General features: G+C 44.5%; 2 protein-coding genes across 9 annotated transcripts; both read left to right on the forward strand.

Moving 5' to 3' along the window:
* LOC126052389 (polymeric immunoglobulin receptor-like) lies at positions 1–10,199 on the forward strand. 7 transcript variants are annotated; one of them, XR_007510017.1, is made up of 9 exons: positions 9–216; positions 1,253–1,603; positions 1,970–2,287; positions 2,986–3,315; positions 4,390–4,465; positions 5,879–5,994; positions 6,414–6,463; positions 6,927–7,206; positions 10,111–10,199. XR_007510017.1 is itself a non-coding variant. In XM_049832949.1 (8 exons), exons 1-8 carry the CDS (start codon positions 24–26, stop codon positions 7,131–7,133), a joined length of 1,515 nt encoding a protein of 504 aa, XP_049688906.1. In that variant the 5' UTR covers positions 8–23; the 3' UTR covers positions 7,134–7,417. The 7 variants fall into 7 exon arrangements, 6 of the variants coding, with proteins under 6 accessions (XP_049688909.1, XP_049688910.1, XP_049688911.1 ...); XM_049832949.1 differs by lacking the exon at positions 10,111–10,199 and having other exon boundaries at positions 8–216; positions 2,096–2,287; positions 6,927–7,417; XM_049832948.1 differs by lacking the exon at positions 10,111–10,199 and having other exon boundaries at positions 6,927–7,417.
* LOC126052390 (triggering receptor expressed on myeloid cells 2-like) lies at positions 10,168–26,187 on the forward strand. 2 transcript variants are annotated; one of them, XM_049832955.1, is made up of 6 exons: positions 10,168–10,384; positions 13,025–13,369; positions 13,747–13,801; positions 20,815–20,918; positions 21,157–21,209; positions 21,843–26,187. In XM_049832955.1, exons 1-6 carry the CDS (start codon positions 10,207–10,209, stop codon positions 22,170–22,172), a joined length of 1,065 nt encoding a protein of 354 aa, XP_049688912.1. In that variant the 5' UTR covers positions 10,168–10,206; the 3' UTR covers positions 22,173–26,187. The 2 variants fall into 2 exon arrangements, with proteins under 2 accessions (XP_049688912.1, XP_049688913.1); XM_049832956.1 differs by lacking the exons at positions 20,815–20,918; positions 21,157–21,209; positions 21,843–26,187 and adding an exon at positions 14,206–15,752.
* Positions 26,188–27,747: the final 1,560 nt, after the last annotated feature.

The following is a 27,747-nucleotide window of genomic DNA, read 5'->3' on the forward strand; positions in this document are numbered from 1 at the left end:
TAGTATCAGTCTTGTAACAAAACATGGTGAAGGATTTCCGCCTGAGGCAAGAGCTCAGGCACTTCCTCCAGCAGTGTCACTGTGATGCAGGAGGGCTCACAAGGCAGACACTTTTGAACAGGACACATTGGGCATCCCCCAGCAATGCCTCTTCCCTGGGCTTGAGGACGGCCATGGAGCTGAGAGCCCTCCTCCTGCTGCTGCTCTGCTTCCCAGGTAAGAGAAGGGCTGGGCATGCCTCGGGCTTCCCACACACCCAGGGGGAGTGGGACACCCTTCCCCACCTCCTGCTGCCTGGGGAGCTCCAGGGTGGGGGGGAATCCAACACCAGCAGGACTCTGAGCTGAGCAACTTCAGGGGTGGGGAGGGAAGGGGCAGTCCCATTTGCCACCATCACACATCTGGCTCCCCCAGGCTCCCAGGACAAACCATCCTGGGAGCAGAGAGCTGTGGCCTCCAAAGCAGCCCCAGTGCCTCCCCCAGTTGGCATTTCCCATCACACTGCCCGGCCCCACTCGGCTCCTCCGATTGCAGTCCTGGGTCAGGACAGAGCTGTACAGGGGCACCCGCCTGCCTCCCCTGCCATCCCAGCAGAAAGCACAAAGCTTTCAGCATGTAGTAGGTTGGGGAATCAAGGCAGCCCTACACCTAGCACAGCCTCACAACCATGAGTCACTGGGCATCCTCCAAGGATGCAGCATGGAGGAGCTGCACGCTGCTGGGGGCAAGCTCAGGCCCAGCCACAGATCAAGCATTTCATCCCCAGCACACACAGTGCCCCAGCTCCTTCCCTTTGCCCCCATCCCACCATTCCGTACAGATGGCCACCTGGGTCCTGAGGTGTGCTATGTGGGGAGAGGGTGGTCTCCATTTTGCCTGCGGCAAGGAGCAGTAACAACAGGGCTGGGCTGCTAGCGCAGTTCCAAACACTGCACCACACATGGCTCCATTTAGGCTTGAAGGTCCAACACCTCTAGCACCCACATGTCTGTGGGTTTTAAATCAAAGACACTGGATTTTAAATCACAGTTGCAGTCCCAGCTCAAAGGTCAACACTGCCCACCAGAAATCAAACCTTCCCATTTCCAAGCAGGTGAATTTAGCAGGGGGAACGGATCTTGGTTTTCGGAGTTCCTCCAGCCACAAGTGCCTATGGGGGAAGGCTGGAGGCAGAGTTTGCCTGTGTCCATTAGGAGGCTGTGGGCAGCCCTCCATCAGCTCCCCTCTCCCTCACCACATCTGATATTTACAGCTCTCCAAGCCCAAACACCTCATGCTGAGGAAGGACTATCGGAAGGAAGCTCTCTCTCCATCCAGTGTCCTTACACAGCACAGGCTGACTACCACCAGCAGAAAGTCTGGTGCCACGTGAGAGGTGGACAATGCGAGCCCTTAGTGGAGACGACCTACCCAACACGATACCCACGCACAAACCGGGTCACAAACGGGAAAGTTACAATAGAGGACAACCCCATGTATAAGACCGTGTCCATCACTATGACTAACCTCCAGGTAGAGGACTCGGGCACATACTTATGTGCTTACCGTTCCTACCATTACGACTATCTTCCACTCAAGATTATCTCACTGAATGTTTTCAAGGGTGAGTATCTTTTTCCCACACAAACCCAAGTCTTGTCAGAAAGCAACATCATTCCTTCCCCCGCTCTGTCCCCGCTCTCCTGCATAGCTGAGCAGCTTCCCCCAACTCCCACAGCCACCCAGCCTCGCTTGCTGCCTTTCCCGCTCACATAGGCATGTTGTGTAGGAGTCCCACAGACCTGGCTGGCCCTGCAGGCTCTTGGCTCTGTCTTGTCCTGCCCTACCTCACCCCTGCCCTGACTGATGGGCTGTCCATGAGGGAGTTGCCCCAGGGCAGAGTTTGGCCCATGTGCCCAGCTCAGGCTGGGAGGCGGATGCCCGTGTGCCCACCACTTACGGGTCAGTGACCACACTTGCTATTTTGCAGAGCTGCACAAGTGGGAGTTGGACAATCTCTCTGTGCAGTGCAAATACAGTGGCTTGGTGCACAGCACAGATAGAAAAGCCTGGTGTCGGAGTGGTCAGACTGGGTGTGAAATCTGGTTGATGACAGATAACCTTTCAACATGGACTAAGAGCAAAGACCTGGAAGACAAAACCTTGATCCAGGATGATGCCCAGAAAAGGACTGTCACCATCACCATGAAGAAACTGCAAGCCCAGGATGCCGGCGTGTACTGGTGTGTGCTCTACAGAGGCTCTTCTCCCACCCAGAAAATGGAGATCAGGCTCTCTGTGTCCAAGAGTGAGTACCTACTGGCAGCCAAGTGTGGATTTAGGCAGATTTCAGCCCCACCTTCCCTGCTTGCTCTCCCTCCTGTCCTGCACCACACCACTGAGGAGCTCAGTGCTGCCACCACACAGCTGCCACCCATGTCTCCCTGCCTGCCTGTCTCTCTAGCGGACACATTGGCAGCTGCTTCTTGGGCCTGTGGAGCCAAAGCTTAAGCCTGGCCTTTCATGCTCTGTCTGCTCCTGGCAGAGACTCAGGGGAGGTCCCCATGAGCTCCCACGAACGGGGCCACTCTTCACAACTGCTTCCCACTGGGCTGATCCAGTGGCTCCAGGAGCAGCTTCCCCAGCTCAGCACTTGGCTTGCCCATGCTGGGCACTGCTGAGGACCTCCCACCACTGCCAGTGATTGCTCTTGCTCTAGCCCCGCAGCTGCCAGCCATCCCCGGTCCTTGCCTCCCAGAACCTACAGGCTGAGTGCCTGTGAGCATGCAGTCCCTGGGGGAATCAAAGGAAGGAGACAGGACACCCACCCAATTTGTGACTCACCTCTGCATGAGTAATCTGGGTCCAGCCCCCTTCTGCTCCTCATGCCTGGTGATAGAAGGAGATCCAGGGAGCATTCAGCCCATAGCATGTATTCCAGTGATGGGGAAGGGGTGCAATTGTGCCTGCTTTGGGATCTCACCAAACATGCCGGGTGTTTTCCAGGGACCCAACAATACACACCCAAGGAGTCAGACGATGTCTCTGTCCAGTGTCCGTACAGCGCCTCATACTATGGGGCTGTGAGCAAAGCCTGGTGCAAAGAGGGAGCTAGGGGAGCATGTACCATGCTAGTCACCACAGATTTGAAGCTGTCAGGGTACCGGAAGAAAATTCAGCAAGGCAGATTCACGATCCAGGATGACACCCAGCAGGGGATGGTCACTGTCACCATGGAGAAGCTGCAGGTGCAGGACTCTGGCGTGTACTGGTGTGCACTTTATGAACACGGCCAGCTTCTCCGAATGGTGGAGGTTACGCTCACTGTTTCTGAGGGTGAGTACTGACCTGTAGGGAAACGTAGTTGGTTGTAGATTCCAGACTCACTTTCCTACTCTCTCCCTCTAGTCTCTGCACTGCCCAGCTTACACCATCTTCCGCGTTACATCTGGATGCGTTTCCCTCCCAAACCCTACATCATTGTACGTTCTCACACTATGGTATTCAATGGTATGGAACAGCAGCAGGGATCAGAACTGAACCACATGCATGTGCTCTGCTGCTTCTCCTTTACCTGAGAGCAGCTTCAGTCGTCTTCACAGAGGTGTTTCTCATTCTCAGGATAGCAGTTCTGCCCCTTTATAGCAACTCATCCCTTGGCTTTCAAAAACTATTAAGATCTTCACTTTTGGTTGCCAAGGGGACAACCTTTAGACCCATATTTTAAAGATCTGTGACTTCTAGGTTTTCTTTTGGCATGATAAGGGATAACAGTAAGGGATAACCTTTAGGCACCTGATTGTGGCAGACCAGCACCATGCTGCAGCCTGTCTTTCAGGAATGTGGCAGACCAGCACTGAAGGGATACGGCAATCCAGAAGGTGAGAGGGAACGGCATAATTCTCTAGGTGATAATCCTAACATGTAGGACTGAATGCAGTCTCTAAGCAAGCAGGCTCCTGCACACACAACCTCCCTTGGGCACAGACACAGTCCTGGAAGCAATTCTTACAGCCGAGTCTTTCACAGGCAATGTTCTTTGCTTAGTTTTCGCAAGCTTCTGTCTGCTTAAGCACAGAGTCATTAAGTACTTCATTGCTACCTGAAGATCTTTGCCATAAAACATATCTGCTTGCACTTACACCACTTCCTTCTGCCATGCACTGGGGTGGGTACACACAGAGTGGGGCTCCTGCTGAGCTCCTTGCCCCTCGGTCCCACATTTTGATCCTTACATTGCTTCGCTTGCTGCCAGCGAGTCTTGATGACACAGGTTACAGCCTGGGCAGCTTGTCTGTGTTGGGTGTCACAGTGGGTGTGTATTTATATCCATGTAGCAATGGCGGGGAAATTTAGCTGGTAAATACAAAGCAGCCAAGTAGTGATTATTCTTTGTGTTTGTGATTGCAGTATTGGCTGGAACAACTTTGTCAGGTACTGCAAGCACCAGTCAAGCAACCCCTTCTAGCAACACCCCAGCACCAAGGTAAGGCCTAAAGAAGTCTCTGAGCTTGAACACAGACAAGAGTTACTAATGTCTTGTCCACAATATGCCTGTCTTCCTGGGGTAAGCAGGTTCTGGGCATTCTGAAGACTCCTGCTTAGAGAGGAATTAGATATGACAGGCACCCTTACCAAAGATGGCCTCTTGTCATGGTTTAACTGCAGCCAGTAACTAAGCCCCACACAGCTGCTTGCTTACTCCCCGCCGCCGGGATAGGGGAGAGAATCAGAAGGGTAGAAGTGAGAAAACTCATGGGTTGAGATAAAGACAGTTTAATAACTAAAGCAAAAGCCATGCACACAAGCAAAGCAAAATAAGGAATTCATTCACTACCTCCTATCGGCAAGTAGGTACTCAGCCATCTCCAGGAAAGCAGGGCTCCATCACATGTAATGGTTACTTGGGAAGACAAATGCCATCACTCCGAACGTCCTCCCCTTCCTTCTTCTCCCAGCTTTATATGCTGAGCACAACGTGATATTGTCTGGAATATCCCTTTGGTCAGCTGGGGTCAGCTGTCCCAGCTGTGCGCCTCCCAACTTCTTATGCACCCCCAGCCTACTCCCTGGCAGGGTGGTGTAAGAAGCAGAAAAGGCCTTGACTCTGTGTAAGCACTGCTCAGCAGTAACAAAAACATCTCTGCATTATCAACACTGTTTTCAGCACAAATCTAAAACATAGCCCCATACAAGCTACTGTGAAGAAAATTAACCCTATCCCAGCTGAAACCAGCACACCTCTCCTCTTCCAGCTCCTGCCCAGAGTGTAATTACAAAGGAAGAAGCAGATTGGTAAAATCAAGTCACAGTTCCCTGGAATGTAGATGCCTATCTACATTTTTATCCTTATCTCTTTGGGTTGTGCTCTTTGGAGCAACAGAAACCCCCAGATTCTGCCCCTAAGCCCTTCTGTCTTGATTTTGCTCACTCCCGTCCACGAATATTTAACAATGAAATAGTCCTTGGCTGCTATTTTATCCCTCTATTTACCAGGCTGTTAAATGTAAAGGATTTTCTTCCCCTTTGAACATCTGCTGTCATCAACACTATAGCAGCACCTAAGAGTACAATCACACATAAGCTCCAGTGCGCCAGGTGCAGCAAAAAACAGGAGGAAAAGGCAATACCTGCTCCAGAGAGCCTGGAATTGTTTGAACAGTGGCTTGTTTTTAAAGCCTGGAGAGTAGTTCAGGAAAAGGTCAGAAGGCACAGCCAGGTAGAAAAATCAAGATAGCATTGCTACAGGAGAACCAGACCCTCCTACCAAGTGCATAAAAGCTAGTGCATAAAAGCTATTCCTGTCCCTTTTTTTGGTCACTGTTTGGTAATGGGCTGCACCAGCATCATACTGTGCTGCCATCTAACACTGGTAACTCCTTTGCCCTCCTGGTTTCAGCTCAAATGTAAATACCTTCATCCTACTCTCTGGGGTCCTGAGCATTCTGTTCATCCTGGCACTCACCAGCTTGATAACACTATGCGTCAAGAGGCGCAAGCAGCTGAAGAGAAGAGGTATGTGGAGACTGGTGATGCCTCATGTTCTAGTCTGTATTAAACAGGGCCTTCTCTGGCCATCATTTTTTCACTCTAGGCGAGCTTACTCCCAACTCACAGTGTCCTGGAGAAGATAAGGCAGTTGAAGCCTGTGAAGCCTTAAGGCAGGGTCCTTGCTGTGATCTCCTCTCACAATAAGTCAAACCCATGTTCCTCCAGACTCTGCACAGGACACCTCCTAACATGTTAGAGGACAAGTGAAGGGAGAGCAATGTCTTCACCAGATTTAGGGTAGATGGGTCCCACTGGCATACCCATTGCTTCTATCACTGGGCAATCCCACAGCCTTCCCCCAAACTCCCTGAAGCATAGGCAATGCCCAGGCATTTCATGGACTTCTCTACTTCTAAAACCTCTGATTTTGGCTCATTCCAAAGGTAACAGACAAGCAGAGGACATCTATGACAAACCAGAGGGCATAGCACAGGTAAGAAAAATGATAGATTTCCCATGTGGTACTGAATCCCTTACCAGTAGTCTGTGAGGAGCTGGCTGACCCATCTGATGAGGACCTTGGTGCTCATTTTCGGTTGTGAGCAGGAGGGGAGACGGTATTTAATGTCATCAGAGAGAGGAATGTTCCTAGCTGGAGAGAAATGGGGGGTAATTATTGTAAGGAAACTCCAGTAGGAAAAAACCACAGTGGAGCAAATTCTAGTAATCTCTGAGAAATGACTCAAAGACTAGAAACCGAGGTTAGATGATGAGGTTGTAACCTCTATCAAGGAGAAGTTATGAAAGAAAGTTTTCTGTTCTTTCACCTCTGTCATGACCGAAGGTAAGTTCTTACATGGCTTCTCCCTTCCTACTGGGAAAATCTTGTTCTTCTGATAACAGCTGTGACCTGGCACTGAATCATGCTAACAAGTGTTTTCCCTTTCTTTTCATAGCTTGACAGCACTGAAAGAATGGAAAGTCCCAAGGATGACAGCAAAGATGTAAAATACATTACCCTGAACTTTAAATCCCAACTCAGCCCTGAGGATCCTCTCTACTGTAATGTTGAACCAAGCCAGGCTCACGGGAAACCCAAAGATGAAAATGTGGAGTATGCTACCATTGCGCTCAAGCAGTTACCAACAAATGACAAAGGATGAAGCACAGAATCCCCAAACAATCCAGAAATGGGGGAAAAGAACTGGAATACAAAGTGGGAATGGGAAGTAAAAGGTGTGTAGATGGACACTGGGGGAAATATAAGTTTTTGCTGCCATGTCTATGTTGCCTGTGCATTTTAAGACCTCCCTCCTATCAGAGGCCAGTAGAGAATTTTGCCGCAAGCGTGCAGATTCTCTCAGGCCAGACAGAAGTGCTGAGTAATTCTCAGGATCCCTTGCAAATCTGCTTTCTTCAATTCCATTAAAATACAGACTCTTTTGGAGAGGCAGGTGTGGAAGACTGACCTTTTGAAAAAGAGCAATATTCATCTGGAAGTGGATGGGCTTGGTATTTCAACTGTCTTCCCTGGTAGAAACTCTATCCCACTCCTAAGGGTTCAGCTACTATGGCCAAGCAAACTCATTACAGTTCTGTAGGGAAAAAACTCTAACCTTGCTGTGACCAGGTTCATTTGCCATGTAATGCGTGGGGGATATGAGTATGAGCACTGGATTATAAGAATAAGCAGAACCGGCATCTACCTTATGGCAAATAGCTTGAGAGTGTATTGCAACATGATGATATGCTGCATTGCAAACTTTGCAGACTGAGGATTGTGCTATATGAATCTGAGCACCAGAAGGTCTTGTAGCTACAAAACAACAATGGTGCATATAAGTAATACATACACTTTTTGAGACTTAATGCAAATTCCCCTATAACCTAAATTTATCAGTCTGCTTAGGTAAGAAGTAAGATGGTAAGAGGCTTTCAAACTAGATCAAGAAATAGAGTGTGCGCAGTGGAATTTCCCTTGTGCAGACTGCCCCACCCTTTCACCACCTCCTAATCAAAGGCCCTTACTTTGTTCAAAAACTTCTGGCTAGCCTGCTCCCTAAGAATACACAAACTGACTGCTTAAACCAAGGCAGTGTGGAATCAGGACAAGCAGGGAGAACCAAAAATTAGTATTTCTGGAGAAAGGAAAGAAGAGAACAACATGTGGTATTGGACTAGAGGAGTGGACAGGGCACTGGGATGTTTTTGAACAGAATTTGCCTTGCTGTGCTAACTTTAAGCATGAGCCCTGAGACAGACATGAGGAAGGTCTGTACTGACAGTAGCACAGAGCAAGAAACTGGTGGGCCGTGCAAAGAAATTGCAGTTAGTATGACACAGACAACAGCGGAAGAAGTATGGGCATAAGAGGGCTGGTCTCAACATCAGATGATGTAACAGAAGGGACACAATGGTAATTAAGAGTGGATTACTTACAGATGTAAATGTCCAAGTAAGTCAGACACGCAATATAGTTACAGATCTCCAGTGCAGCTCTGATGCATGCTGGCAATTTCCAAGAGCTGCCACAGGAACACTGGACTGGCTGGGACCTCATCAAACCCTGCTATCCCGAATAATCACACCATAAACTATCAAACATGTTTTTGCAATGCACTTGGTCTCTCGCCTTCATTGTTATGAAGCATCTTCGCATCCCTGCAGCAATCACTATCTAGCCAGCCTCAGATGTAGCTCTGTTCTTTTGCAGCATTGTGCTATACTTTAAACAGCTCTTCCCAGCCTATTTCACCAGTGCAGCTGCTTGTTTGGAAGACCAATACAAACCAGTACTTCAGCACTTTCTATTTTTCTGGCTACACCATAGAAAGCAATCTTTTGCGGCTTCTTCTAAAGTCACAGGAGACTAGAAATGCATGTGCAGTTTCATGGGAGAGCTCACCAGGGCCTTGGAAAGCGATACCGTTACTTCCCTCTCTCTGCTGGAAATACTCCAAATGACACATTTGCTGCCTTTATTTAGCAGTCATGTGGTGAGCAATATGAAATGAGTTTTCTGGGGCTCAGCTCAATTTCTGCAAAAGACCAGAAACCCTTGCACTTTATTTGGCTGCACCAAGCTCTGCTGACAGGTGGCAAATTAAAAGGGCCTGAACCACTCCCTAATTCACAAGCCAGTCACATCCAATAGGCTTTTCTTGTTATGGCTGCAGCAGGGAAGCTGATCTACTTTTTGAGATTTTCAGAGTTGACACGTTTAACTTGAAATGACAGAAAGAAAAAGAAAATGGTTCTGGAAATGGTTCATTCAGCCCCAAATTCACCTATTTGCTATTCATGCAGTCAGTTACACAGGGTCAAACAGTGGAAGAGTAATAGTAGAAAACAATCGAGTGGAAAAGAGACATTTTCATGGAGGCAGTTGCTTCTGATCAAAGAGAATCCACATTTGTGCTCACTGGAGCAAGAATGAGCAAAAACTGCAATCAGTAAGCCTCACAGAGAATTTTTGGATACTGTAAGGTACCATTTTCTTAAACACTAATCAGAGGAAAGAAAAAGAAGGCACATTTATGAATGGACAGACCTGCAGGTATATCTGCCTGTTAAGAAGGAGATAAGCACACAAGTTAAGAAGCCAGGGTCTATTGGTACTTGCATGGAAGATCTCCAAGTAAATAAATTCAAAAAAGAAAAAACAGTAACCCATCCACAGCATAGCAGTTTGCCAACACCTAAGGAGGCTCCTGTAACTGCAGCCCTGAACTACTGCATCAGTATGGCACTGATGGGCTCTGAATCAATGCCCCCTTGATCTTACATCCTTTCTGCTAGGTACAAAATAAAGATGTCTGTTTTGCTCATCTAAAGCACCTCACAACTTCACCCAACACAGTGTTCTTGCGTTCCTGTCTTCAGTTTTATGTCAAATAGGAATGCTTCATGTGCAGGCTTTTCTAAATCTTCCTTCTCCTGTAAATAACCCACAAGATTATGTCCTTGCCCTCCTTTCACCCTCGTGATGCTGACTGAGCTACCTGCAGAGTCTCGATGAGAGCCACCCTTTCCCTTTCGGCTTTCCAGAAATTCACCCCATGCAAAGCTTGCAAGTAGAGCACCACTCAGAGGGACTCCCAGTACCATAGTTTCAGGCCATCACATGATGCTCTCTTTCAGGCTGTCTAGACTAAATCGTGGCTGTGAGTGGGCAATGCTGATGCCTGAATTTTCAGCCCACGAAAGAAATGCCTGGTGAATTGCTCAATATGCAGGATGAAAAAGATGCCAAGTTCTTGTGCTCATTCCTTCCGGCAGAGCAAGGAGGGGGAAAAGCAAGCTGCTCTTGGGCAAGAGCCCTTTTCACTTTTCTCCAGATTCCTCTCTTGTCCCCTTTGCTGCTCGACTGACATGGAGAAGCTCGTGCACCTCATATTCTTGGTCTTCTTGTCAGGTAAGCATACATGGCCTTGGGTTTCAGTTAACAGATAGGGTAAAGGACTGGTGCAAAATTTAGTCTCTACCTGCACCTCATATGAGATTACTGATAAAGCTATGGGGAAAGACTGCATAGGTCTTGAAACACACTAGATTTTTCCAGATGCAAAGGCTTCTTCACTGTAGCATGCAGTTCTTTGGAAGATCAATACAAACACTTACTACAGATTAAGAGTCTTACTGCCTGTCTGTACACTGCAAAGTCCAATGCAATGCAAGCAGAGGAAACCTGGAGCACTGCAGTGTGTTCTGCACTCTACTCTTCCTCCCCAATTACACTGTAGGGGTGGCAGACTCCTTCCTCAGAATTCGCTCTTTTCCCTTAATTTAACAAAGAGCAAGCGGTGATCCAAGTGCTCAGCTTTTCTCATAGGGATCCTTTTGAGTCAGAACAGGAAACACTGTTGACAGAAGTCTTGTGTGCCTGCTCAGAGTGAAATGTGAAATTGCAAAATCCTATTTGTTTGCATTTGTAGGGCTTTGAATGTAAGTTGCAGCAGCTAGGGTTCAAGAGGAGGAAAATAAAACTCAATGAAGGGGGTGTCTCTAAAATCTTGGACACTTGACTATTTTCAGCTTGGAAAGCAGTGTTCATCTGAAACGAGAAACAAGGGACAGGACCCAGCTGGTACTCCCAGCTGGCAGCCTTCTCTCTCCAGCCACATTTTGGAGATCCCAGATACTTGCAGCAGTGCACAGAAAGGCAACAGATTCAGGCTTCAGGAGCATAAAAACCTGTCTCAAAAATCTGAATGAGTGTGGAAGAAAGTCCACTATACTTTTTTTCAGTAGGACACAACAAGGGAGGAGGAACGCAAATAGTAAATGATCTGTCAGCAGAACTGGTGGAAAAGATAATGACAGAAAGTTTTCCACAGGGGCATCAGCAAATCTTTAAATGCCACGATTCTGATCAAGAGATTTTTTGCAATGCTGTTTCCGTTTAAAACAAAACCAAAAATCAAAACCCCTGGGCCGTTGCAGGAACTGAAGGGGCAGAACTGGAGGCAAGGAAGGATCCACAAGAGAAATAGGAGAGGGAGTTAAAATGTTTAGAGGGATTGCACAGGACTGGACTGGACATGCAGCGCAGTAAGCCTTGACTGGAACATCTGAGCGGAGCAACATATCAGGATGAAGAGTTGTATGTGTTGGATACTTGGAGAACACAGATCCGTTTTTATGCCGCCTTCTAGTCAAGCCTGAAAGATCTTCAGGTTTTTTTAGTTTACAATTCTCTTAGAATGGTTGAAATTATTTTACGAAGTGTTATTAAAAGGCTCAGCCACCACAAAGTCCTCACAAGAGCCTAATTTTTAATTTACTTCTGTTTTACCATTACTTACGGTTTCATGAAAGGCACTAGCCTCTGAATTTTTTCACTAGAAATACAGAGATTTCCACAAGCACCACACTGCACTTCTCTCTGGAAGTATTAATAGCTCAGACTGTCCCTTCTGCCTTTGCCTACCATGAAGAGGAATGGAAATTAGAAATAAGGAACTAAGGCAAAAAAAAAAAAAAAAAAAGCCAAGCAGCCAAAGACCAGTGGTCAACATGATTAAAATTAGTAGGTTATTAAAAGATAGGGTGAAAAAAATTGCTAAAACCTTGGACTTGGAAATTAGGAGTGGGATTAAGAAGTAACCTCCTAAAGAGCTAGCTGGACACTGGTTTGTAAGCGTCACTGTGATTCTAGTATTTTCCAGGGTTGTGTTGCTTCTCTCTGGCTGTGTAAAGAGCCTTAAAACAGGGATAAACTTAATGGGCATTTACTGCAAAGGACCTTTTCTGCACCAGCGGGTCCTCCAGAGCCAAATCTGCATCTATGAACATAACGTGGAAGGGCTGACCTCAAGGCCAAAACCTGAAGCAAGCTGCCTTGCTGCAGCTGTATGCAAGTAAGCAGGTTGGACTTTGCAAAGCAGGGCTGTTAACAGCAACACTAGCCTACTGAGAGTTACACAGAAACAATTTGTCATTACTGGGACAAGCTATGTTTTTATGAGCTGCCTTGTAAAAAGAGCTTTTAAAAATCAAGACAGCTTGTCTGATGCCAACTCAATCTACCTGAGTGCCTAGCTTCATGCTCCTCAGGACCAGAGGAAAATGCAAGTTTGTATTTAATCCCCTAATCGTGGTGACAAACTGCTTCACCTTACTGAGCAGGAGCCAAATGATTACAGAAAGTGTGATGTGGTTGAGCTCCAGACAGCAATCCAGAGCAGCCACCACAGGGCCAGAAGGGAAGGAAGTGACCAAAATTTCCTGAGCTTCAGAAAATCTGCAAATATTAATGAAGCTGATACCTACTGCTTCCCTCAGTCCCCCCCCTGCAAGAATAGCTGCCTGGCAAGAGCCAAAGAACACACCAGTCAGCGGGATCACTACAGACATATTTCAAGAAAGTCTGAACCAAGACTCTGAATCTGAGCATACTGTATCTTTCAGGGGGGAAGCAGACAGGTGACAGCCCTAAAGTTGACAGCAGCCATCACTAGAGTTGTAAAAGATGCAAATGACATTTAGCATAAACATAATGGTAAGGGATAGATATGAAAGAGACTTGGCTCACCACTTCTTCCTCCTTTCCTAGCATCCTGTGCTGCAGAGAACGTCACTGTGGTCTATGGAATGGAGGGGGGCACCATTTCTGTCAACTGCACCTATAACCCCTGGCAGCAGCGGTGGAGAGAAAAGAGCTGGTGCAAGCAGATTGATGAGACCAAGTGCCAACATGTGGTGAGCGCCCGACGCTTCTGGCTGCCATTCTTAAAGAACAGGAATGGCACCACTTCCATCAGTGACAATGTCCGTGATGGGGTCCTCACAGTGACCATGAAGCAACTCAAGAAGCAGGATGCTGGGTTGTACCAATGCAAAACTGACTACCTGGGGGAAACAAACAGCTTAAGGAAGGTGCAAGTGGAAGTGCTGACAGGTATGTCCTCTGCTGCAGAGAATGTCACTGTGGTGTACAGAATGGAGGGCAGCTCTTGAGTTGCTACTTAAATTTCATATGTGTCTGCAGATGTCAAAGCCTCACTTTAGTAAACATCTACTTTTGTCTTACTTAAGAAGGTACCGTGTTTCATTGCCTCTTTTTAGTTCTGATTTACAGCAACATGACCCCACTGTTACAGAACATCTAACACATGTCATCCCATTATTGCTACCCGTATTAATCTTCTCGCACACAGCCCATTGCCCAGTCTCACCTTGGTTATCTATGCCTAAGCTGGGACACTGGTGTTGGTGACACCAATGAATATCACCCAGAAACATCAGCAGACTAAACTGTTCTGTTTCCATCATCAGCTGTCCTGGAGACCCAAATGCCAGAGGAGCCTAGTGCTGTGCAGAGCATCTCCAGGTAAGCCATAAAACTACTCATGCTGTGATCTACAGTCTTCCTAGGACTAAGGCAGATCAGCATCGGCAACCCCATTTGAAGTTGAGAGGAATACCACCATAGGCATATTCTCTACCTCTCCCTAATCTGTGACAATTCCTAGAGATGCTGTGTGGTTTCTAAACAGCAGCTTTATCCTAATCCAGAAAATGCAGTGCTTCAGTGCCAAGTGAAACAACTCCTGCAGATCATAAATTATGTGTATGTCAGAGAACCTATTATAGTTGCTCTAACCTCCCAGGCTGTTGTGCACAGGCAGGGACTGCCTGTTACAGGAGACGTTACCATCTTCACATTGTGTACTACAAGAATTTCTCTAAAGGTTGAACCATCCCTTTCATTGTTGTATTTATGGTTCCTCATAGCATCCCTCCTGAAGCTGATTTCACTGTCTTCTATATCATTGCTGGATTCCTGGTTATTAAATTCGTGGTGGCTGTGCTGATCTTTATCGCTGGCAACAGTAGGAAGAACAGAGAAACAGAGCAGAAGAATCCAAGCTTGAATGAGCAGCAGGTCCTCCCTTTCGCTGGTGACGTTGCACATGATGGAATCAGCCCCTCCTGGGAGAGCACTGCTTAGAGCCAAACCAAAGGGAATCCACAGAGAAATGAACATCAAGCCTTTGAAGGCAAAGCTTTGCCACCTGTGGTAAGAAAAGGATCACCTACTAACCATAGGTATTGATGAACGTATCACTCTAGAAAGGGAATGTCACCATCTACCACCTCTTGTCATTGGCACTGACCAACTTTTTCCAACACAACTGAACTGAAAAGATGCTGCCATTAACACCTGAACATAGTGGAAGAGGATGGGATCGAAGGCCAGAGGGGAAGGAGGAAGATGAAGTCTTTCTGTCATGAGATCCAGCACAGACTTATTTATCTCTATCTGCAGAGATGCCTCCCCAGGCATGGTAAAGGTGAGAGAGGTCTGCTCTATTTTCCCCCAGCTTATTGCTAGGCCAGAAAAAACTTTGCTGCTCTACACAGCTACTGGCAAATGCTTTGTTATAAGTAAAACTACAGATACATCTGCAAACATAAATAGAAGTTCAGGTAACACAGCTCAATGATCATGTGTTGAGCAACTCACACACACATCCACCTAATGTAAAAATGGAAAGACATGGTTCTGTCTCAAATCTCAAAGATACTTCTCCTGATTCATTGAAGATCAGCATTAAAGAACTAATAGCTTTTTTCAAGGTGTCCTACATGTCTCTACAAAACACTCAAACGCTTCCCCCGAAGCATGAAATATAACCAGAACTAGATGGTTTGTATTGAAAGCTAATACAGTTCATCTAAAAATCAGCTTTTTAACTGAGATTCTACTCACTAAAGACTGAAGCTTTTGACATGCTTTTGGCAATGTCATGCTCTGCTGTCATCTCCAGTCACTGCCAGTAGCTGCACCACACCTCCAGGCAGAGTTATTCCAGATACTCATGCCTAGTATCATTCCACAAGGGTCTGCACTGAGACCAATCAACTTCATGTCATCCCAGAGCACTGCCAGGGGAGAGATTCTGTCTTTCCAAGGTGATGGAGACTAGCTCCCAAAAACTGCCTCGGACAGCATGGATCCTTGGTGAATAGTCACTGTGGAAACGCATAAGGAACTGCAGAACATAACAGATAGGGATGTGAAGTCTATACACAGCTCTGAGCGTGCTTCCTCATTTCTAAAATGGCTCTGTGAACAAAGAATGAACTGTCTCTCTGTATTTCTCCCTGTATTTTTTCTACCCTCTCATGGGGATGTTACCAACATGTGATCATTGTTCATCACTCCCCAAAGTGAAGCTGCATTTAGCTCTCCCAGGAAGATCCCCAAACCAAGGGCATTCACACCTCTTTTCCCTGCACTGCCTGCAAAGCTAAATAAAATCAAACTGATGATCTGACTTGGTGTGGATTCATGATAAAGAGCTGCAGTACACCAGATCACAATATGTCACCCAAAGAAGAGGTAACACTTCAAACATGCTGGTGTGTTTATAATGTACAGAAATGCTCTGAGCCAGCTGGGCAGGCTGGCACATCCAACCAGCTCCATTTAGCACCATGCAGAAACAGCAGCTCAGATCCCCAAACCAGATCAGCCTATGCATGGTTGTGCTCTGTCTAAACTAATTTCCTCTATTTCCAGAGGGTAAATTAGCCCACACGCAGTCACACACCACTGCAGCTGTACTAACACAAACCTAGTTTCAGTATTCCTGGACAGTACTGTGATGTCCAGCTAGATGAGCTACAAAACAAGGGAACTGCAGCTCTAACCAGTAGATCTGGGTCCTAGTTCCAGATGCAACCTATTGACAGACCTCAGGCAGGGCCATCCACTGCCTCTGTGATGGCACAGTGATGGTTCTCCACCACTATACAAAGGCTTTGGGAAATAGGGATATCAACCTTGCATGTAAGTGCAAAGCAGCAGTAAGGATGAACACATCCAACTGAAAGCTGCTCTGTAATATATCAAGGTAGCTCTAGAGACCAAAAATGCCTATTTCTTTTCCAGCTGCACAACCTGATTGCTAAATACGGCTATCTAGACAACAATATATTTAAAGTGAAGCAGCAGCCAGTAAACATTGTGCAGCCTTCCCACCCAAGAAGCAATATTAACATTGTGGTTAAAAGATATTCTCAGCAATTCTAGACTGGCATAATTCCTCTAGGCAGTGGACGACTGCAAGTGACAGAGCAAGTTAGCTTCCTCTGCAACAGAGAATTTCTCAGTGATAAAGCAGCTCTGGGATACATTTTTTTCTGCTATGCCCTAAAACACTTTCTACTTCAGGATGGGGGGTTTTCCAGCCCTGCTGCTCTTGCTGGCACTACCAGGTAAGGCTTAGAGACTCTTCATTTCCCCTGGGAACAGGATGCTCTCTGTGCTGTTGCATGCATTGCACACTGTTACTGGCTTGAGCACTTTTTATTCAGGCCATCTATAGTCAGACACAAAATGAGATTCCCAGAAGTCAATGAGGGGAGGAAATGTTCAGCCCCAAATTTCCTTATTTTAATTATACAAGCTTTTGGGTTCTCATTTTTGCTTACAGTAGTTCTGTATTTTGTCCAGAAACTGAACTTCATGGTGGGACATCTGGCAATCTTTGCCGTTCTGAGACTTCTCTCCCATTATTGCAAAGTTCTGACTGAAATCACCTAGCATATGGAGAGGAAAATCTAGGTTTATTGCTCTCCCTTGATACATCATGGATCAGGTATTGTCATAGACAGGCTAGCTGCTGTTTGCTTTCTTATGGCAAATAAATACTGAGTCCACAGAGAGGAACAATAGGAATAAAAATGGAAAAAGGGTAGTGGCACTAAGGCTAAGCATGGATGTTTATTTAGGCAAACCTGCAGAGTTTAATTACTCTTCTCAGAGGCCCAGCGTGAGAGTCCCAGTGGTATAATGTAAGAAAAAATGACATACTAAGCTGTGACTAGTTGTAGCATCTTTTTTTTTCTTTCTTTGGAAGAATCATGCATAGCAGGAGAAAACACACAAGTGTTTCTGCATACAGAGGGAGAGTCCTAACTGCTCATGTGACATGCACAAGAATTCATGTGAAAAGAAATTTTGGTGCAAGAAGCTGTGAGTTCCCCTTTAAAAGAAAGGATTAACCTTAACTGTGCACTGCATCATTCAGTTGACCTGATAGACTTTGGTCATGACAGCACTTCGAAGAGGGAATTCTGGCACATATTGGTGGAGGGGGGGGGAGGGATCTGGAGAATATTCTGCTGCAAAGAATACAGATGGTGGTTTCACTTGAAGGTGAGCTATGAGGTCAACAGTGTGCCAGGTGGGAGACAGCCAAAATAAATCAAGAATGATATGTCATTTCCATTTTTGTTTCACAGCAAAAGATGGTGTATCTAGACATAGAGATCCCACTAGATTATATCAAGGACAGGCTAAAACTATGCAATATAGTTCAACATAGAACCACAATATGTACCTGTATGTATCTAGAGGCAGAAGTGGCCAGGAAATTATTTTTACCATATGAAATAAAAAAGTTTGAAAGGAAAAAAAAAAGCAGATAATCAATATTTTATGGATTACCATCAAAAACAATGAATACAATTTTGTAGGATTGTATTAATCAAAACCAAATGGGCTTGGGACAGAAATATTTCAAGTAAGTTGATGGAAACTAAAAAACAATACTTGCTTTTGCACAAAATTCTGTTAAAAGTGTTTTACAGCCACAGAAACCTTTCACACAGAAAAGCTTTGATAATGCATGTAGAAGACTCATGAGATGGAGCAACAACATCTTAAACTTGAACATACGTATGAGGCATAAGAAATATGCTGAGGTGGCTCCATGTCCCTGCACCTGGGGAATTTGACAGCAATAACAGTCCTGGAACCTGATACAGCTCATGTTCAGGAAGGGGAGCAGTAATCCAAATTTCCCATTTGCCACCCCAACTTCATCTCCAGTGATCACCCTCCTCAGACAGGGGCTGGTTATTTCCTTGTCTTCTGCAAGTTCTCTTTGTGCTGATATTAGCTCCGCTCCTTTGTTGGGTGAGATGTACGCCACAATGGGGACTGATTTTTCCTGTCTTCTCCCTCTAATGAATCAGCATCCTATTTTCTTTAGCACTTGTAAGGCTGTTTGCAAAAAAAAGGAACTCCCTGTCCCTCCATTGCTCCTATTCTGTGATAGCCAACACCAGGAAACGTCAACATTTTATTTGGTGCAAAATGGTGTCCTGAATTAGGTGTCAACCTATTATCAGAGGTAACTCTGATCAAAGTATTGTTAAAGTAGGAAGGACTGAAATGATGAATGACTTCTCATGGAAAATGATTAGAGTGTGGCTGAAAAAGCTCCAACTTAATGACTCAGGAGAATATCATCTTGAGAGCCATTTCCAGGGGAGAAACAAACTACTGAAATAGGCTCATGCTGGAAGTTTTGGGTGAGTTAATCAAAGAATTAATGATCTTCTAAAAGTCAGCAATTTCTTACCACTTGACAAGAAAGATTACAAGTCAATGTTAAAGAACTCTCTTCTGAGCCTGGAAATTTCCTCAGACACAGATAATTCCTGAATTTCTTCTTTTTAAACAGATTTTTGGTACATACTAATGGTATAAACAAATTGCAGCCAATTGGTGGGGGGAGTCTGGCTTGGCTTCATTGACTAATGCAATTTTACATTTACACCAGCAGATGAAACAGACTCCAAGCAAACTGAATCTTTGCCTGAATTTCTACCCGAGTTCATCTCTTTGCCACTGCTCATTAGTAAACTTCTGTATTTGTTTTAATATTTGACTTCCTTTCCTGCTTTTAGCCAGCATGGAAAGCAGAAAAACAGAAGCTGCTTAGTGGAAGGTATTCTTTGATTTTTCTGACGTGACTGAAAAATGGGTATGGGAATCACATGGTGCATTGCTTTTCTAAGATGCTTCCTTTCTAACAGCATTTAAATAAGTAATTCAGTTTTCATATCATTCTCTAAAACAGTATGCATTTGCATGGCTGACCTATACCTTCTACAAAACTTGCTTCCTGCAGGAACTGTCCTTTCTGTTTGATCTGTCACAGGACCCAAACTTGTAAGGAAAGCAGAAACCAAATCTCATTTGTCCCTCTGCACATGATATAATCATTGAATAAGTAGGTTTTCCAAGGCATCATGCAATCAAGTATCAAAGATTTTGCAAGAATGAAAAAAACACCAGAGGACCACAACCCAAAGGGAAGAAAGCTGCAATCACAGTATGTCTGTTCTTGCTCTACTAGCTACTTACTACTAGTTCTCTGGCTGGGCTTACACTTGATATTTTCATTTAGATACACTGATAACAGGTACTATCCAACAACCCAAACAAAACTCTTACCTGAAGAACTGATTGATCCCATTCCTGTGATTCAGCTGCATTAACTAACCTTCTTTTACTGGTAGAGAGCACAGGATTAATTTTATTGTGTAACTTCACAATTTCATAGCAAACAAGCAAGCAGTAACTCTGGACCATTTTACAAACCTGCAAAGCAGGATTTTTTAGCACAAGAAAAAGTCACCAGGGATGGACTGACGTGGGAAAATCACCTGCTCTTGGTTTTTTTTCCAAGGGGAAAATTGGAATTGGGATGCAGATTTGGACACCATTTCATTTCCCACTAAGAAGGGGGATGTTGCCAACTCCACAGATGACAGCAGTAAGGATCACAGGCAAAAAAACAGACTCCCAAATTCTAGAGCATTCTAGATACACTGCAGGATTTGAACAGTGGTATGACAAGCAACTGAAGCATGTGCACACACACACATACACACACAAGGAGGCTTCCCCCATATCCCCTATAGAGTTTTGTCCAACCTCCCCAAGTCCCATGAAAAGCTGTAGAAGGAGTTTCAGGAGCACTAGGTGAGGCTTTTACTGAACATGCTCGGTCTGACTGTGTTCTTACTTTCTACCTGGTTAAAAAAGGGACAACTACATGGGCCATGCAATGCTACCATGACTCTGCCTTTTGTACAAGCAGACCAGCCTAAGACCAATCCCAACTAAACTACGTAGCATGTTAGGAGAGTTATTACCAGGCCTGACCAAAGGCGACCCTATTAATGATCCTGATCAAAGACAGACCATGAGAGGGGCTACTACTGCATCCTGATGAGGGATGCCTTTGAACTCTGGTAGCACTGCAAATGACTGCAGGAAGAGAATTCAAGCTCCTGAGTATTCCCCAGGCTTGCCAAGTGCCAAAGAAAATACAGCTGGGATGGATCCTCTGTGGCTGTAGATCAGTACTGACCTCACAGAACCACGCTTGTTTTGAGACAGCAGGGGTAATATTTGCATGCTGAATTTTTATTCTGGAACAATAATCCATTTTCAAACACACAAAATCCACTCCCAAATTAACCTAGTCACCTCTGGTGCTGTAAATAGTAATGGAGATAGCATTCTTTTCCCTGCAGGACTCTCTATGCTCTCATGGTGCCGAGTTCCTTCCTGCCTACGACTGCTCTGATTGCTACTGTTTTACTCCTCCTCACCACTTACATCAGAAGGAAAAGGGCAGGTAAAGCTCCCTAATCCTCTTGTCTAGTTTTCCTGCCCCTACAGCTTGTTGTCCCACCACCCTGAATGTAAGGAAGGTTCATAGCAATGATTGTCCAGGGAGGCATTGAGGCTGAGCTGAGAGGGAAATGCAAGATGTGAGTTAAATCGCAGGGAAGGGATAGTGGGGGTAACAATTTTTAAAATGAAAAGGTAAGGTGTAGTTTTATACTTAAAGGAGATTCTGTCCTTCATGGCAGGAAAACAGATGGACTTTGGCAGACATCCTTCTTTCAGACAAGCAGCACTGCAGGTAAGACATCATCAGAAATCCCACATTCCTGGTGCTTTGATCTCTGTCATGCAGAGGCACTGGCTCTGTGTTCACCATTCATGGGGATTATAAAGCATGCAGTACCATACATCTTACAATGGATGTGTAGCATCCACTCAAGCTAGCTGACTAAAGCTAGCTGCCTGTATTTGTTGATTGTCTGACATCTTGTTGCAAAGCAGACACAACCTAACTTGGTTGAGTTAAGTCATAGCCCTTCTGCATATTTTTGTTTATAGTACTCAGAAGAAGAAATGTAATAACAAATATATAATTTTGATAATTAGCTGGCCTTGAATCTTTAGTAACACTACCAAAGTTTCTCATTAAAGGAAAATTTTGCTAGTTGTAATCACCCTAAATATTTAGTGTGGTAACTATTGCTGCACCCTTCTACCCAGTCCCTTAAATCTTAGGAAGTGGAGTGTTGAGCAAGAGAAGTTTTCTAAACTTCTCTGAGCACATATCCTTTTCCCATGCATCCCCTCCACTCTTCCCCAGTTTCATGATAAAAGGAGAAAATATTTGTTGTTGTAGATGAACTAAGACTAATATGCAGAAGCAAAAACCTCTGAATTTCTTTTAAACTTCTCATTCTTCGTGGTTTATCAGAAGGATGGAAGAAACAAAGCAAGTAGAATGCCAGAAGGGGAACCGAATGATTGTACAATATATGCTGTCATAAGGCACCAACCTCAGCCCGAAGATGTTATATATGTCAACACACAGCCTTCACCAAAAGTTTTCTTCAGCATTCAAGAACCACCAAGCAATCCACTTTCCTCAGGGCCTATGGAATATGCTACTGTTATCTTCAGAGTCACAAATCCACATTCTGGAAGTGAAAAAAGAAAAACAGGTCCACCTAAACAAAACAGCACAAGGCCTTGGGCTTATTCACAGAATTTTGCTGAACTGCACTTAGAAACAATCTATTCGTAACCAGTTGCTGAAGCTGAATACATATGGGTTGCAAGGCAGAAAGCAACTGAAAGGATGAGGCACATGGATGCACAAACCTTCCCTGAAAAAATAACTACACTTTTGTAATAGCACAGCATTACAATTCAGCTATTGGTAACCAAATCTAGTGGAAAGCTATGGCATATTTGCTTTTTCCAAATTGCTCTATTTTTAAACGACAGGCAACTACAAACCCAAAGACAGGAAACTGGTTCTCCCTGGTAGCAGCTGATACCGTGCCACAGTCAACAAAGGGCTGTGAGATATGGTAACATGATGCTTCCTTTCAGACTTTCTTCAACAGCTCACTTAGATACTCATATATAAAATGTTAATTATTGCCCACTCTGATGAGATGCAAGTCAGCAAAGTAGTAAAGAATCTGCTTATTTTAAACATAGGAGTTGTTTCACGGACTTCAGAAAGACAAGTAATGCATCTGACATTTTAATAAACAAGGGTCTTGTTGAAAAATATTTGTCTACATTATAGTATGAACTGTCTTCAGCTTGAACACATGGGTGTAGAATTTACACCCAAAGTTATTTATTTATTTCTTTATTCTTATAAAGAAATAACTTTGTATTTCCTTGCCTTTGGTGCTTTTTGTCTATTAATGCCACACCCATGCTACCAGTAGAGATCTAGCTTGACTTTATTATAAATTACACATATTTTCATCAAACTACTGAATCCTGTTATCATGGTGACACATGCAAACGTCCATCAGGGATTATGGATAAATCCCAAAATTCATCTGACTGAGATTTTAATTTTAATTCTGTGAGTTGGAGCCTGAGGATGCTGAATATGATACAAAAATGGTTTTTAATTTTTTGGTATTAAGATTGCATGAAGACTCCAGCCTAGGTACTGGGTAGCATGGGAGGAAAGGAATGTGAAAAGGCAGAGAATATGTCCGTGAGTCATATAAACTCCACTCTGCCTGTGAGTGCTTGTACAGTCCTGAAGGGTGGGGGAGAGAGGGGGGCGGGGAGAGAATAAGAAAATTTTGTTGATGGGTCTGATGTGGCTACATGATAGGAGGCTTTTTGCCATTATATCTGAGATTATTTTGGTTCTTTATTGCAAATTCTCGGAAAATAAAGCTAGAAAAACCCCATAATAATAGCTGAAGAAATCAATTTCTGGCTTCCTAAACAGGCTTGCATGATTGCATTCTTCACTTCCTGTCCCAGCTTCCCATGTTCTGTTCTTGCATATTGTTATTTCCTTTTTTTCTTTTCCCCCCTTTTTTTTTTTTTTGATCATCACTGCATTGATCAACTCTGGAAAGAATTAATGACTGACACCCTTGTGCTTTGGGTCATTTCTGAGATATCAAAAGTGTTGGTGTGGGGACCATACCATTAAGGTCTGAAATGATACTCAACAGGAAAAGACAAATGGTTAACATAATAAGGTTCAATATACAAATTCAACTCCTTATTTAGCCTGTTTGACTCTTTTGAAAGCACCTAAAACTTTGTATGCCTAAATTCCTCACAATGTCATACAGAGTGAAAGTTCTGAGGGCCTCAGATCCTTATGTAATAGAAGTTAAATAACTAAATAGACAGGCTTACTGGTATGTATTTCTTTCTGCCTACAAAGCTGAAGAAGATCTACTATAATATGATATGATGAATTCAAGCATGTTTCTAGGGACAGTTTATCTCTATGGATGGCATCAGTCCTCTGTCACAAAATGTAAAAATGTAACTGCCTGATATAAAATAAAGACAGAAGAAATATTCTCAAATCTTTCTAAATTTGTAACATCTTACAGGTATTTTCCTGGTGTGCAAATGATGGAGATTTGCTAGTAACCTGAACTGTCTACTGTGAAGGAAGAATTATCTTAAGACCCAGTTTAGATTGGCATGTTTGGTAGTTAAATTTGGAAAGCATCAGTAGCCCATCCAATCTACTTCTGTTATGCTCAGCTGTGGAACCACATTCAGGAATGGTCTAACTTACATACAAGCAGCCTCTAGACATGTGGGACATTGCAAACCTGGCCATGTCTTCAGATAAGCCTGACAGAGACACCTAGTTAGTGACCCAGTTTTATATTGGCTGTTGAATAGTGGTGTAGACATGTATCTGGCTAATGTCTCACAGGTCCTCCCAGCTTATCTTTCATTCAATGGCAGCAGGAAATATTGCAGCATTCTAGGAACTGGGCTTGTCAGATGGACAGGGCACAGCTTACAAGATGTAAAAGGACAGGAGTTTTTTCTAAGACTGAAGCTATTAGTCAATACCTTCCATTCCAGTTCCTCTGTACATCTCCTCTGTCCTTCTACAGGACGTCTAGTTAAAACTCACTCCAAATCTAAACATTCTCTGCAGCCTATGCTGAAATAGTTATTTGTTTCTTCTTTGTCTCACTTCAAAAGCAGTGAACGCTAAGAGGACCATTTTCATCTCTAATAGGGAGCAATCTAATATCCATATGACTAATGCCTGGGCACCTTCATCTGTTACCTGCTGTTCACTGCAAAGAGCTCTTGCCCTAAGTGCCCTAAGAGCACTATAAGAATGGAACAATCATATAATAAATTATACTGTGGAGATTCTGCTGAAGTCATCATAGTACTATGCCATCAAGTGCCTTCCAGTAGCAGTTTTGCAAATTCGGTAAAATTTGCCATATGCCTAAGAAGCCAGGGAGACTTGAGCAAAAGATTAAAAGGACAATGTTTTATTAGTCACTATGTAAACCATCCAGTTCTGCTCCATGTCTTCAAAGACCCACAGAAAGCAAAATGGGAAAGTAAACTGCATTTTGGATATACTACGAACTACAGACCAAGGAGTCTCCTGCTAGACAAAGCAGAGTTGACTCATTCATACCTTTCCTCTTCCTCTGGAAGTCACTGAAACATGAGAACATTTTTGGAACAAATGATTGTGTCTAACTCCTCCAAGTACAAAGAATCAGCAAAGTGTTGTTGAATGAAGAACCTAAAGAAACAGAAAACCCAGCTTACCAACCCTATTCACTTTGTGTTAGTAGTACAAAATTTTATTAATTCTATTCACTTTAGAATACCTGTTCAATTGTTCTCAACTTCCTGCCTCACTTTCCTCCCATGCCTAGCAATCACAAATATTAATTACCAGAAAGGAAAACTAAGCAATAAAAGGCAAGATCCTGGCAACCGTGACTAGCCCAAGATTAGCACATAGAGGAACTTCTCTCCGAAGTGAGAGATTGCTTTAAATTAGTCTGCTCCTGTTCTTATTAGGGAACTGAAAAGAATTTCAAATTAAGAATAAAGCAAAAAGCTGTAAAAATCAATATCTGAGTGGCTTTGTAATCAGATAACCTATTATGTGCTAAGGGCATTCCCTCCAAGCCTGTGATGCCTGCTTACTCCCTTGGGCCACTGCCCTTCATGCTCTTCTGCATCCACGAATCTTCAGCTGTGAGATCCTTGAGGATTTATTCTGCACTATTTGCCAACAATCACACTTCCAGCATTTCTGCATTTCACCATGATTGCAAAGCTGCCAGCAACGCAGTGACAGAAAACCAGGCCAGCTTTTTTCAGGACCCACACTAACTGCCAGCATGTGGGGGTTTTGCAGCACCTAACAACAGAGTCTGAGTTAGGAGGCCAGATCCTGTACATTCGGCAGAGGGAAAAAGGCACCTTCAGAAGATATTTCCAAACAGCAGGACCTAACTGGATGTTCTGAACTGCCTGCTAGAGGAACGTCCATCTCACCTATGGGTATACCATCCTCGTAATTTCAACACTTAACATAGGCAGTATGGTTATGCCCCGTCGTATCTGGCATTAGAAGTACACACCAATTTTCCATTGGATCTCTGAGACCACTTCAGTGTAGCTAAATACAAACTCATCCAGTATTTCCAAGCTGTTTTTCAGCTAGCGTAAAGCTGTCACTCACAGTTGGTTCACTTGAAAAGCAGTATTAAGGCATCCACCGCAGGAGAAACACACACAAGTGTTTGGGGTAGAACTTGCCTTTTTTGTTATATTTGTTGCCAGCTAGTGACATTCATGTCTGCTTTCAACCTCTGCTAGCAGAGAGATGCTTTTGCACCAGTGAGGGCAAAACCAGGCCCCCTGAACTACAGCAGTGACTAGTGTTCTTTCAAGAAGATAGCATATAGCTACAAATACCTGTGAAGTTCAGTGTATCCCTTCTAAAAGTGCGTCCATCCCAAGAACACAGGGAAAAAAAAAGGCAGATGTAATGTTTTGCTTTTTTATGGCTGCTGTTAACCCAAAGAGCTTTGCAAACTGTAAATATACACAGGAACTGTCAACAATACTATAACATACAACTATTTCATACCACACAAAGATTGGCTAACAGTGAGAGACCTCAGCCTTGATTATCATAGTGAATGTTTAAGTTAAGATACTGCTGAGAGATCCTGAACAGCACGTGTGGAAGAAACAGCATGCCTGAGAAGGATCAGCAGGCAGACACGGAGCTATCTCTTAAACCTTTCAAAGCCTGCCCAGTCCTCTTAAGAGGAAACCTTCCTTTTGGGCCAAAACACAAGAAATAAAGCTCTTTCTAAGGGTGTCCATTCAGTCATGTTTGGCCAAAAAAGATAATGAAATGATACTTGGGAATATGGGGACAAGAAGAAATCACCTTCCTGAAAGGTAATCAAGAATATAAAGAAATGAATGTCTTTCAAGGAAGAGCATTCAGGTAACACGATGTTGGATTGTCATCTCTTAAACTTATGCAACCCTGTACAGATCTACCACTGCACCCATAGGACACTCCCTGTGCCCCAGGGCAGCTTCTATATAATCACTGGATTCTTCAGCTTGGCCTTTCAGGGATAATTACTCAATGCAATGAACCCTGCAGCAAGCATGCAAAGAGAGTGAAACGACACTGAGGCACACTGAGCATTATGCTGACAGATATCTAGGAGCTGGCTAGCTGTGGACGGGACATAGTGTAACTATTGGGCATATTCCTCTTCGTTATTAGAATGGTAATTTTTTCTTTCAAACAAAAATTGCAGTGCATCCTCTTTCCTCCCACCCCAGACTCATCAACATTTTCCTCACACTCAAAGGACATACCAAAGCAACACCGGCTGGCTCAAAGAAGCCTTCCTTCCTTCCCCCAGCTCAGTGAGGCCATTTCCCAACTCCAAGCTCATCACAGAAGCTTCCCTGGGCTCAGAGCTGAGAGGCAAGGCCTTCTTCCGTCCTTCCTGCAGCCCTTTCTCAGGCAACCCAGCTCCTGCATGCAAACCACTCTGCAGCCGCCATCTTGAGGCACTACTTCAGCCTGTGAGGAAGAGCAGCAGGGCAAGATGGACGCCCTCTTCACCAGCCAATCAGAGGTGACCCAAAGCAACAGCCATCCAATCGGAACCCATGTTGGGACATCCCCAGCTTCCCTCAGCCAGTCAGCTTCCAGCACTCACCAGCAGCCAGGCCCCAAGGGCGGGCAGAGCAATTCCCTCAGGCAGCAAAATGGCAGGATGGGGATGGAGGGGAAGATGAGCACGAAGATGTCCAGGCCCTTCTCCACAGAGCAG

The sequence above is a fragment of the Accipiter gentilis genome, chromosome 29 (assembly GCF_929443795.1).
Source record: "Accipiter gentilis chromosome 29, bAccGen1.1, whole genome shotgun sequence".
NCBI lineage: Eukaryota > Metazoa > Chordata > Aves > Accipitriformes > Accipitridae > Astur > Astur gentilis.

What these genes read in the sequence shown, in the direction of transcription:
- LOC126052389 (XM_049832948.1), top strand. Translation starts at nt 24, where the DNA reads ATGGTGAAGGATTTCCGCCTGAGGCAAGAGCTCAGGCACTTCCTCCAG. An exon ending in CTCACTGAATGTTTTCAAGG is followed by an intron (nt 1,604 to 1,969) that starts GTGAGTATCTTT and finishes GCTATTTTGCAG; the next exon opens with AGCTGCACAAGTGGGAGTTG. An exon ending in TACGCTCACTGTTTCTGAGG is followed by an intron (nt 3,316 to 4,389) that starts GTGAGTACTGAC and finishes TTGTGATTGCAG; the next exon opens with TATTGGCTGGAACAACTTTG.
- LOC126052390 (XM_049832955.1), top strand. Translation starts at nt 10,207, where the DNA reads ATGAAAAAGATGCCAAGTTCTTGTGCTCATTCCTTCCGGCAGAGCAAG. An exon ending in CATCAGAAGGAAAAGGGCAG is followed by an intron (nt 20,919 to 21,156) that starts GTAAAGCTCCCT and finishes CCTTCATGGCAG; the next exon opens with GAAAACAGATGGACTTTGGC. An exon ending in TCAGACAAGCAGCACTGCAG is followed by an intron (nt 21,210 to 21,842) that starts GTAAGACATCAT and finishes GTGGTTTATCAG; the next exon opens with AAGGATGGAAGAAACAAAGC.